The sequence below is a fragment of the Dipodomys ordii genome, unplaced genomic scaffold, assembly GCF_000151885.1.
Source record: "Dipodomys ordii isolate 6190 unplaced genomic scaffold, Dord_2.0 Scaffold122, whole genome shotgun sequence".
Taxonomy (NCBI): domain Eukaryota; kingdom Metazoa; phylum Chordata; class Mammalia; order Rodentia; family Heteromyidae; genus Dipodomys; species Dipodomys ordii.
In genome coordinates this window covers 6,036,583-6,049,573 of record NW_012267338.1, presented here as the reverse complement: position 1 = coordinate 6,049,573, position 12,991 = coordinate 6,036,583, and the positions used below count along the sequence as shown (strand labels likewise).

Genomic DNA, 12,991 nt, shown 5'->3' with positions numbered 1-12,991 from the left:
TGGCCTAAATCATGGGAGAAAGAAGATTTGAAATCCAAAATTTCTAAGTCTATAAATTGTTACTGAACATAAAACTGTCAGCTTCCTTGATTAACTGAACAAACCACAGTAACCATTATCATAAGCAGCCTTCTGTGTTGGGGACTGAAACCAGGGCCTGACATGCTAGACAAGAACTCAGCACAGAGTCCCAGTCCCAGCAATGATGTTTATGACGTTCATAAGCAGTATTTGAAGTAACATTAACGAATCTGTTCATTAAAGTTTATATTTTTTTAAAGCATGACATCCTTAAACAGGAAAAAAAACAGGAACACTTTATAGTCTTTGTAGATTTCTATGGGTTAAAAAAATTGTTAAATGGGGCTGGGAAGGTGGCTCAGTGGTAGAGCGCTTGCCTTGCATGCTTGAGGCCCTGTGTTAGATTTCCAGCACCACATAAGCAGAAAAAAAAAAAGCCAGAAGTGGCGCTGTGGCTCAGGTGGTAGAGCACTAGCCTTGAGCTAAAGAGCTGAGGGATAGCACCCAGGCCCAGAGTTCAGACCCCTGACTGGACCCAAAAAAATTTTTTTGTTAAATGGAAACAAGAGTTTTGTTTTGTTTTGGGTGAGTCGTGGGGCTTGAACTCTGGGCTTGGGCGCTGTCCCAGCACTCTTCAACTCAAGGCAAGTGCTCTACCACTTGAGTCACAGGGCTACTTCAGCACCACTTCCGGTTTTCTAGTGGTTTACTGGAAACAAGAATCTCACGGACTTTGTTGTTGCCCCGGCTGGCTTTGAACCTCAATCCTCAGATCTCAATCTCCTGAGTAGCTAGGATTACAGGTGTGAGCCACCAGCACCAGGCTGAGTTTTTTGTTGTTGTTGTTACTGTTTTTGTTTCGTCTGGTCTGTTTATCTGTCTTCGAGAATGTAAGGGTGGCACAGAAATGGAGGGACAAAGGGCAAACAAAAGCAGCTGGGGTACTCACTAGACATTATGTTGGATATGAACTATAAAACTTAGGGGTAGGGAGGGAACAACTGGGAGAGGGAAGGTGTAACACTGTCAAAAAGAAATGTACTCTTTACCTAACTTCCGTAACTATAACCCCTTCTGTACATCACCTTTATAATAACAATAGTTTTTTTACTTTATACTAAATTCGAGATAGTACTTCACTACAGGTTAGTTGCAATGTGGAGTCTGAAACAATTTGGTAAGACATTTTGCATTGTAATGAACCTACTGATCTGAATTTTAATGAATCTTTAATCTATGCATTATTTTGTAATTTTGTGTTTTGGTCCTATGGAAAACATTGGCTCCCGAAGTAGTGAACATTTTCTAAATGCTGACACATTTCTTATTAATAATGTAGAAATGTCTATTTTCTTTCAAATGTGCAAACTTCTCTTTGAAAACCAGAATTCTCTGACAACAAATATTGTGCTTGTTTGATATCCCTTTAATCAGCTTTGAAAAGCTGTCTGCCAATACCTAAGTCTGTTCAACTAGTTTATCATTCTTTCAAGTAAAAATTATGTTTTGTGAGACAATGACTCTAACTGAAAGCAATCATGCAATGCTTTTCCTTGACATAATTATTGTATTGAGGTATGAAATAAAGGTTTTACAAAATACAACAAAGGAAAATTTTACTTACAAGTTGAGATTTTAACCAAATTATTTTCTCTTGTTTATTTCAGAGATTTACTTTTATTTGTTTTTTTTGCTAGTTAGTCCCTGGGCTCAAACGCTAAGCTTAGGTGCTGTTCTTGAGCTCCTACCTGCTCAAGGCTCAAGGCTAGCAGCACTACCACTTGAGTCACAGCTCCACTTCTGATTTTTTCTGTGAGTAACTGGAGGTAAGAGTTTCATGGACTTTCCTGCAAACTGCAAACCTCAGATCTCAGCCTCCTGAATAGCCAAGATTAGAGGTGTGAGCCACCAGCACCTATTTGGAATATTTTTTAGAAGCAAATAACAGTAAAAATGCTAAGAGCTAATAACTACAAAGATATTTGACATAATGTTTATTACTATTATTATTACAAACAAGTTCCACTATATTGAATGAACAACTTTGCAATAAGTTCATTTGGATTTTTTGTTTGTTTTTATTGGTCATAGGGCTTGAACTTGGGGCCTGGGCACTGTCTTTAAGCTCTTTTTGCTCAATCCTAGCACTCTACCCCCCAAGCCAAAGCTCTACTTCCAGTTTTCAGGTGGTTTATTGGAAATAAGAGCCTCACAGACCTTCCTGCTCTGACTGACTTTGAACTGCAATCATCAAATCTCAGCTTCCTTAAAACTACAGGCTTGAACCACAGGCACCTAGCTTATACTGTTTTCTTATTACAAGATTTAATAGTAGGGGCTGGGAAGGTGGTTCGGTGGTAAAGTGCTTGCCTTGCCTGCAGGTTTGATTTCCCAGCAACACATAAGCAAAAAGAAAAAGCCAGAAGTGGCACTGTGGCTCAAGTGGTAGAGCGCTAGCCTCGAGCTAAAGAGCTGAGGGACAGCGCCCAGGCCCAGAGTTCAGGCCCCATGACCGGGCCTTCCTCCCCCCCAAAAAAAGATTTAATAGTAATTTTTACATTAATGCAAATCAATTTGTTTTTTGGTAGAATCAGCTTTGAATTCAGCACCACTCATTTGCCTGGGCTTTCTTATTTGGTTGATACTCTCTCTCTTGCGCCACACATCCATCCCAGCCTAGATTTTTGGGGGGTATTTTGGAGAAGTCTGGTAGAATTTCCTACCCAGGTTGCTTTGAACTGCAATTCTCCAGATCTCAGTCTCCTCAGTAGCAAGGATCAGAAGCATAAGCTACTGGCACCTGGTGCCCATAAAAAATATTTTCAAGTAGTATTATAAAGGCAAAGCATGCTCATAGCCAGGAGCTGGTGGCTCACACCTGTAATCTTAGCTACTCAGGAGGCTGAGATCTGAGGATCCTGGCTCAAAGCCAGCCCCGGCAGGAAAGTCTGTGAGACTCTTATCTCCAATAAACCACTAGGAAACAGGAAGTGGTGCTGTGGCTCAAGTGGTAGAGCGCTCCCCTTGAGCTTAAGAGCTGAGGGACAGTGCCCAAGCCCAGAGTTCAAGCCCCACGATCGACAAAAAAAAAAAAGAAAGAAAGAAAGAAGAAGAAAAAAGCCAAGCCCCGGTGGCTCACACCTGTAATCCTACCTACTCAGGAGGATCTGAAGATCATGGTTGGAAGCCATCCCAGGAAGGAAAGTCTGTGAGACTCTTATCTCTAATAAACTACTCAGGAAAAGCTGGAAGTGGTGCTGTGGCTCAAATGGTAGAGCACTAGCTTTGAGTACAAAGAGACTCAGGGACAGCACTTAGGTCCTGAGTTCAAGCCCCATGACTGCTCGGGGAAAAAAAGGAAAGAAAAAAAAATGAGGTGTCTGTTTAAAGGCAAGTAGGATACAAACTGACTGGTGCCATCAAATAGGAATAGGCAAAACACTCAATGAACACGAAGGAAACAGGCTGTGCTTGTGCGGAGCAGCAATTAAAATGGCTAAGTGTTTTAAAATGAAGTATTTGCTCACTTGAAGAAGCAGTGAGCACCTGTATCATAACCTCCAGTAGTTTCCCACCACAGGGAAGGCAATCTTAGATTCCAAGTTTTTTCCAGTACCATTGCAACCACTCTCAATAGCTCAGTATACCACACACAAAAAGGAAGATTCTAAAAACATTTATACCTACCCATGATTTCTGTCCTTTTATTGAAACAGTCTTGCTATATCACTCAGACTGACCTGGAAGTTGACATCCTCCTTCACCTACTAAGTGTTAGGATTTCAGGCATGTGCTAGCACTTGACTTTGATTTTGACCTTTGAAGTGGTCATGCAAAAGGCATACTTCAAACCAAATCACTACTGTGAGATTAATTCACACCTAGTTTGAATCACTCTGATAACCCATAAATACATCCATGGAGGCTTTAAAAATATAGAATCGCAGGCTGGGAAGGTGGTTCAATGGTAGAGCGCTTGCCTTGCATGCCTGAGACCCTGGGTTCGATTCCTCGGCACCACATAAGCAAAAAGAAAAAAGCCAGAAATGGCGCTGTGGCTCAAGTGGTAGAGTGCTAGCCTGAAGAGCTGAGGAACAGCGTCCAGGCCCAGAGTTCAGGCCCCACGACCGGACCCAAAAAAAAATTTTTTAAAATAAAAAAATAGAATCGCTTCATTAATGGTCTTTTCCAGCTGAGCTGTTCTATGGTATTTTTTTAAATAAGGCTCACCCCTCCTTTTATATTTTTATATTTTATATTGTAAGTCCAGCTCACCAGTTTATATTTACAATGACCAAAACCAGGTTTTTCTTTGACAACTAGCTCTCCTTACTCTCTATATACACACAATCCTGAAAGCAACATATATTTCCAATTCTTCAACATCTGGTCTTCCAATAAACAATGTTTACATTGTCATCCATTTACTACAAAGGTCATCACTTGGTTTTGTGATCCTTCTGAGAAAAATGGACAATTTAATCATATGTGATTTAGACTATGATCTTACTTAGTATATTTCTCTCTTGTTCAATTTATCATATTAGGCACTTGGAGTATATAATTATATGCACTTCCTTCTGCTGGGTCTTGAATACCATGCTTCATTCATTTTTATTCTTTATGAATAAAATCTGGTAGGCTCCCTCTTCATTTATCATATGCCATTTTTAAAATCTCTTCAAACCTAGTGGGTTCCCAAAAATATCAAAGAAACCCGTTAAATAGTTGAGCCAAGTATCCATGGCTCAGGCCTATAATGCTAGCTACTCAGGAAGCCAAGATCTGGGGATCGTGGTTCTAAGCCAGTGAGAGCAGCAAAGTCTGTGAGACTCTTATCGCCAATTAATCAGAAAATGCCAGAAGTAGTTATGGGTCCAGTGGTATAGTGCTAGCCTTGAGCAAAAAGTTCAGTGATAGTGCCCAGAGTTCAAGCCCAGGAGCAGTAAAAACAAACAAAAAAGGTAAAATAGTTCATAGTCACAAAAAAGATTCATGTTCATTCGGAAACAAAAAATATTTTGATAGGGGAAAAACAAAGGAGGTAACAATGCTCAATAGGAAATGTACTCATTGCCTTACTCATGTAACTAACCCCTCTGTACACTATTTTTACAATAAAAAACACTACAAATATTTTGAGAAAATGTTTACAATTTGCACCCAGTCTGAAAATATAAGTTCTTACTAATATTTTGCAAAGGGCAATTTTTAAAAATTGTAGCTATTAGTCTTATACAAGGTAGATATGTGGGAGAAGGAAATTAAAGAGAAAAAAAAATCATTCCACATGTCTTCTATGATAGAAAAGAGAAAGTAAAGAGGCTGGGAAGGTGGCTCAGTGGTAGAGTGCTTGCCTTGCATGCATGAGGCCCTGGGTTCAATTCCTCAGCAGAAAAAGCCAGAAGTGGCACTGCTGTGGCTCAAGTGGTAGAGCGCTAGCCTTGACCTGAAGAGCTGAGGGATAGCGCCTAGGCCCAGAATTCAGGCCCATGACTGACAAAAAAAAAGAAAAGAAAAGAAAAAAGAAAAAGAAAAGAGAAAGTACAGAGCAAACATTGGTTTCTTCAGGCCCTGTGAGGAGCTGGGTTTGCAGGTTATTACTGAGCATTTAGCGTGTGGGAGGCCCATGGCTAATTCTTTACTACCAAAAGGACAAAGAAATCCCCCCCCACACACACAAAATTAATAATAATAATAAACTCCCCACCAGGCGCAGGTGGCTCATGCCTGTAATCCTAGCTACTCAGGAAGCTGAGATCTGAGGATCCAGGTTCAAAGGCTGTGAGACTCTTTCTTTGTTTTTTGGGGGGTTTTTTTGGTCATGGGGCTTGAACTCTGGGCCTGAGCACTGTCCCTCAGCTCTTCAGCTCAAGGCCAGCGCTCTACCACTTGAGCGACAGCGCCACTTCCAGTTTTATGGTGGTTTATTGGAGATAAGAGTTTCAGGAACTGGGCTGGGAAGGTGGCTCAGTGGTAGAGCGCTTGCCTTGCATGCAGGAGGCCCTGGGTTCGATTCCTCATCACCACATAAGCAAAAAGAAAAAAGCCGGAAGTGGCACTGTGGCTCAAGTGGTAGAGCGCTAGCCTTGAGCTGAAGAGCTGAGGGACAGCGCCCAGGCCCAGAGTTCAGGCCCCACGACCGGACCCAAAAAAAAAAAAAAGAGTTTCAAGAACTTTCCTGCCCGGGCTGGCTTTGAACCGCACGATCCCCAGATCTCAGCCTCCTGAGTAGCTAGGATTACAGGCTTGAGCCACCAGCGCCTGGCTTTGTGAGACTCTTATCTCCAATTAACCACCAGAAAACTGGAAGTGGCACTGTGGCTCAAGTGGTAGAGCGCTTTGCCTTGAGCTGAAGAGCTGAGGGACAGGCTCAGAATTCAAGCCCCACAACCATCAAAATAAAATAATAGTAAACTCAAATACCCAAAAGCTACAGGTTAAGTAAATTTCCTCAAATTTGCAAGCTGGTTTGGACTTAAATATCCATGAGGATCTTGATCCAATGTTAAAAGGAGTTTCAGGCTCATGCCTATAATCCTAGCTTCTTTGGTGGTTGAGATCTGTGAAATGTGGTTTGAAGCCAGCCTCGGCAAGAAAGGTGATGAGACTCTTACCTCCAACACAGGACTCAGAAAAAGACAGAAGTAACACTATGGCTTAAGTGGCAAATATCTATCTGCCTAACATGCTCAAGGCCCTGAATTTGATCCTCAGCATTCACACACAAAAAAAGTAACGTTTGGCTGGTGGCTAGAAGACTGTCTTAGTCATAAAAAGGAGAGACTCAAAAAATAAATGCTACATTTATAACATCACCTTGCTTATGCAATCCTCACTCCAACTTACTTATCCAAAACCTACAACATTCCAGTCACTGTTGGAGGCTAAGCATAATCTAGCAGTAGTGACAAACAATAGAAAAGCCTGTATAAAGTTGGGGTGAGGAGGAGGGAGGATTTGCTGTTTCCTATACAATAGGGAAAGACATTCATATGTAAATAGCAGCAAGGTTCTTTAGGCATAACAAATAGCAGCAAAGGAGATCATGATTGGAATATACAGAAATAATGTAGCTAAGGCACAACGATTGCAAAGGAATAGAAAATGAAGCCATAACTCTTATCAGACAAAATAAGAGCTAGCCATAGGTGGCTCACGCCTGTAATCTAGCTACTCAGAAGGCTGAGATCTGAGGATCAAGGTTCAAAGCCAGCCAGGGCAGGAAAGTCCGTGAAACTCTTATCTCCAATAAACCAACAGAAAACTGGAAGTGGCGCTGTAGCTCAAGTGGTAGAGCACTCGTCTTGAGCTGAAGAGCTGAGGGACAGCGCTCAGGCTGAGTTCAAGCCCCATGACCAACAAAAAAAAAAAAAAAAAGTTGAAAAGAGTAATGTTACTACATACATTTTCATCTAATAAGCTTAACACTCTACTATAAATGAAAACATTATACCAATATGAGAAATTACTATTTAATAATAATGGACGAGGTAAGGTCAGTGCCCATTTCCCAAGGATGAGTTCTTATTTTCAGTCCTAATCTAAAATCTAACTTGTCCTTGAACAGGTCCAGCACTTCGTCCCTCCAACTACCTCCCACCACACAAACTGTCTCAGCAGTTGGGACAAGCCCACAAATTCTTATTCAAATTCTAAAAGGTTAGCACAATGGGGTATAAAGCTGCTTCCTACATCTATTCAGATGTATAGCACAAACATTTTTTTCAACTTCCTAAAATAAAACATTCCTTACATTACTTCTTTCCAACCACAAACACACATCAATGGCTCCATTTACTACTCAGAAACCTCTACCACCTATTCATTTTCACCTTGGCCATCATTAAACACAAATTACCAGAGCAGCCCAAGACCTCTCTCCCTCGAAGTTCATTGTGGACAGTATTCAATAATGCTAGTGACTTTATAAAGCAACTTTCTTTCACTTTAAAATCTATCCAAAGCCAGGCACCAGTGGCTCACGCCTGTAATCCTAGCTACTCAGGAGGCTAAGATCTGAGGATCGCGGTTCAAAGCCAGCCCGGGCAGGAAAGTCCGTGAAACTCTTATCTCCAATAAACCTCCAGAAAAAGCGGAAGTGGCGCTGTAGCTCTGAAGAGCTGAGGGACAGTGTTCAGGCCCAGAGTTCAAGCCCCATGACCAACAAAAACAAAAAACAAAAAAATAAAATAGGGCTGGGAAGTTGGCTCAGTGGTAGAGCGCTTGCCTTGCATGCCTGAGGCCCTGGGTTCGATTCCTCATCACCACATAAGCAAAAAGAAAAAAGCCGGAAGTGGCGCTGTGGCTCAAGTGGTAGAGCGCTAGCGAAGAGCTGAGAGACAGCGCCCAGGCCCAGAGTTCAGGCCCCACAACCGGACCCCCAAAAAATAATAATAAATAAATAAAAATAAAATAAAATCTATCCAGAAAAAATAATAATAAAAAATCTATCCAGATGAAAGTGAACTATACAACTCACAGATGAGATGGGAGGGAATGGGAATGAGGAAACATGACACTGTACAAAGGAAAGTATACTTATCCTGTGTACCACCTTTATAACAGTAACAAATTAATTTTAACAAAATCTAGACAGCTGGAGGTGTGGCTCAGTGGTAGAGCACTTGCCTAGCGTATGCAAAGCCCTGGGCTCAGTCTCCAGCACTGGAAAGAAATAATCTATCCAGTGTGTAATGGATACTTAACCTTCGTGTATGAGACTCAAAAATTCAGTGTCATTTTACAATGATGTTCTTAAAGTACTCACTCCTAGTAAGGTAAGATTCTCACCATTCTAGGAACAAACTTAATTTTCATTTTTCCCAATGTTAAGACTCATTCCTATGACCACTTCAATTTCTTCATTTAAACTATTGAAAGGAAATCTCAATACAGAAAAGAAAAAGCAGTAAGAAAAATTATATCCTATTTAGGAAAAATCAGTTAAATTTTTTACATGAATATTCTTAGGAACAAAAGGCTCAATGCCTATGTGCATCCAATCATATAAAGTATTTATCGACATGAACTCCAGGAAATGGAAACAAGAGGTTTTTTCTTCATTGCTGTTTGTGTTTTATTTTTTGTCCTGTTTGTTCATAAGGGAAGGACACAGAAATGGAGACAAATGGGTGAACAAATGCAGCAGTGATACTATGTTGAAAATGAACTATATAACATGTAGGTGGAGACTGGGAGAGAGTGAGGGAAGGGGTGACACTGTCCAGAAAGAAATGTACTGGGGGCTGGGAAGGTGGCTTAGTGGTAAAGGGCTTGCCTTGCATGCATGAGACCCTGGGTTTGATTCCTCAGCACCACATAAGCAGCAAAGGCCAGCAGTGGTGCTGTGGCTCAAGTGGTATAGTGCTAGCCTTGAGGTAAAGAGCAGAAGAGTGCCTAGGCCCAGAGTTCAGACCCCATGACAGGCAAAAAAAAAAAATGTACTGTATCTGACTTATGAAAAACTATAACCCCTCAGTATTTCATCTTTACAATAATAATTTTTTAATTCACATGACAAATATTGACAAATAACTACACATTCCACTGAAACCCAGATGACAAAATGTTTTTATTTTCAGGGATGGAAAAAATTTGATCCCAGATTTTAAGCACTTCGTCACTATCCCACATTAACTACAATGAAGTAGAGGTTTTTAAGGACTTAAAATTCCATAGCCACAACCTACTTACTGTTCCTGCTGTGTTAACTAAGAAATAGATGAAGCCAGGAATGGCAGCCCTTACCTAAAGTCTCACTGGGAGCTCCCAGTGAGAGGCTCATTACAGATTCATACCTATAATCCTAGCTACTGAGAAAGCTGAGAGCTGAGAATCACAGTTCCAAGCCAGCCCTGGCAGCAAAGTCTGTGAGATTCTTATCTTTATGAAACTACCAAAAAGCCAGAAGTAGAGCTATAACTCAAGTGGTAGAGCTCTAGCAGTGAGCAAAAGCAGCTCCGGGATAGCACCCAGACCTTGAGACCAACACAAAAAACAAAACAAAATCTCACTGGAGGGACAAAGGCAAGAGTTCAAGTCCAGCCTGGTCTGAACTGGGAGAGAAACAGATGAACATATGTACTAGGAAAAAAAAAAAAAGTATCTGATGTTCTGACATTGATTATAGCTATGTTACCCAAATAAAATATCCACTACAAGAATAACCACATGAGGGGCTGGGAAGGTAGCTCAGTGGTAGAGCGCTTGCCTTGCATGCCTGAGGCCCTGGGTTCGATTCCTCAGCACCACATAAGCAAAAAAAAAGCCTTGAGCTGAAGAGCTGAGGGACAGTGCCCAGGCCCAGAGTTCAGGCCCCACGACCGGACTCAAAAAAAAAAAAAAAAAGAATAACCACATGACTTCTGTGCCTTTCACTTATTGGTGTCTTCTACATTTACTATAGCATGTAGACAAGTTTAGAAGTCCTTAGACAAAGCCTCTAAAAATCTTAGTAACTTCTTAATTCAATCTAGGGATAAATCTATCAAGTTCTAATTGCAACAATTTTAATTTGTCACTCTGGCATATGGTACTACATCTGCCATTACTATTAGAATGTACATAGCAAACTAAAAGATACCAAGGGTAAAGACTTGTCCAATTTTTAGGCAAGTCGTTTGTTTGTTTGTTTGTTTTTTGGGGGGGTCCAGTTGTGGGGCCTGAACTCTGGGCCTGGGTGCTGTCCCTCAACTCTTCAGCTCAAGGCTAGCACTCTACCACTTAAGCCACAGCGCCACTTCTGGCTTTTTTCTTTTTGCTTATGTGGTGCTGAGGAATGGAACCAAGGGCCTCATGCATGAAGGGCAAGCGCTCTACCACTGAGCCACCTTCCCAGCCCCAAATGTGAAGTTTTTGTTTGTGTGTGTGTGCCAGTCCTGGGCTTTGGTCTTGGCCTAAGGTCCTTTTGCTCAAGGCTAGCACTCTTACCAGTTTGAGCCAGAGCACCACTTCCCCTTTTCTGGTGGTTAATTGGAGATAAGAGCCTCAAGCATTGGAGTGCACTAGACATTGATGAAAGTGAACTATACAACCCATGGGTGAGGATGGGAAAGAGAGAATAGGAGAGAATGAGGGAACAGACAACACTGTAAGAAAGGAAATGTACTTAGTACCTGTCTCGGGTAAATATAAGACCTCTGTCTATCACCTCTATTTTTTTTGGGGGGGGGTCCAGTCGTGGGGCCTGAACTCTGGTCCTGGGCGCTGTCCCTCAGCTCTTCAGCTCAAGGCTAGCGCTCTACCACTTGAGCCACAGTGCCACTTCCAGCTTTTTTCTTTTTGCTTATGTGGTACTGAGGAATCGAACCCAGGGCCTCAGGCATGCAAGGCAAGTGCTCTACCACTGAGCCAACTTCCCAGCCCCCATCACCTCTATAATAACCATAAAGTAAATTTTTTTTTTAAAAAGCCTCATGGACTTTCCTGCCCAGGCTGGCTTCAAATGTAATCCTCAGATCTCAGCCTCCCGAGTAGCTAAAATTACAGGCCTGAGCTACTGGCACCTGGCTAACATTCATCTCCTTATTTATTTCTCTTTAGTATTTATTTCATTATACAAATTGACAGGTTGTAGAGCATTTAGCATTACACCTAAAAAAATAATAAGTTCAAAAATATTCCTCTGATTATTAACTGTTCAATTAAGATTAGAACAGAAATCTTCATTTCTGATTTATTCTCAAAACCTCTGTGTGTAACATTCTGCTAAATGAGGTTAAAAATGTTTCACTCAACAGGAAGGATACCAATTTTTCATTTGCATAAAATCAGATGGAGGATGGGCACCAGTGGCTTAGGCCTGTAATCTCACTCAGGAGGCTGAGACCAAGGTTCAAAATCAGACTGGGTCAGTAAAGTCCATGACACTCATCTCCAATGAATCACCAAAAAGCATGAATGGAGCTGTGACTCAAGTGGTAGAGGACAGCACCTGGGCCCAGAGTTCAAAGCCCCAGTAATTGCACCAAAAATAAATAAATATTAGTAAGGATCCGGTGGAAGCAGTCTCTGAAAGTGAATTTTTTTGCCACCTGATCAAGGTCTAGCTCACAGTAAATGATCAATCTGTTTGAAGGTCTATTGGAATGAATGAAAACCTGTAGCCAAATAACAGCCTCAGAGTCTACCATAAGACTGAATCATCTCCATGCCTTCAATAGTCATTCTGACCTATGGATGACCTTAAACCCTGCTTTCAACTTGGCATCATTGGGCCACGTCCCAAGAACTTACATAAAGGTGAGGCCACAAAGAATGGATTGAGGGTGCTCAGTTGGAGGTACACAGTGCCTGCCACACTATCTATGCTCTATTTCAAAGGACAAAACGGGAAGACAATGCATCCTTGTGTCCTACCGCAGCCTCCATCAGGATCCCCTCCCGCCTTTCCACGTTGAAACGCGGCCCTTGAACGCTACGCCAGTGTGCAACCGTTATAAACTCACCTGTTTTCTCAGTTATATCTGAATCGGGGGTGTTTGCCCTGCTAACTTCCCGTTCAACATTCTCCTCTTCGGCACTAAGAGAAATTGGTGAAGAAGGGCCGGGCTGGGAAGTCTGGGATGGCTGGGGGGTGGTCTCACGAGGCTCCTCAAGCTTATTCCTTTTCTCAAAGCGAAAACGATCCAGGTTGAAAAGATTCATATTGGCAGGTTAACAGCACCCCAGTGGAGAGGGGGGAGGGGGGGTGCTTGGGGGTCTTTAAATGAACTATCTGCATGGAGGGGGGGGAATGTAATAAAAAAAATCAAAAGAGGGGGGAGAGAGAGACAGAGAGAAAGAGAGAGAGAGAGGATGTGAATATGCAATACACAAAGCCACAGCACCCCATTCCCAGAGAATAAAGAAGGGGTGTCTGCAAGACGAGCCAGCGGTCCTCGGGGCCGGGGATGGGGTGGCCTTCATTGTTAGGCCCTCCCGATCGGAAGGTGGACCGGGGGGTGGGGGGGAGATCTTTTATTTGTTC

At 42.0% G+C, this 12,991-nt stretch overlaps 1 protein-coding gene across 1 annotated transcript in view; it reads right to left on the bottom strand.

The window, feature by feature from the left end:
* Smarcad1 (SWI/SNF-related, matrix-associated actin-dependent regulator of chromatin, subfamily a, containing DEAD/H box 1) overlaps positions 1-12,991 on the bottom strand; it is a 58,035-nt gene that overhangs the window by 44,572 nt on the left and 472 nt on the right. Inside the window, exon 2 of the mRNA XM_013029786.1 lies at positions 12,471-12,739. Within this exon, the coding sequence (XP_012885240.1) occupies positions 12,471-12,669 (199 nt within the window). The 5' untranslated portion in view covers positions 12,670-12,739. The remainder of the gene's footprint in view (positions 1-12,470; positions 12,740-12,991) is intronic.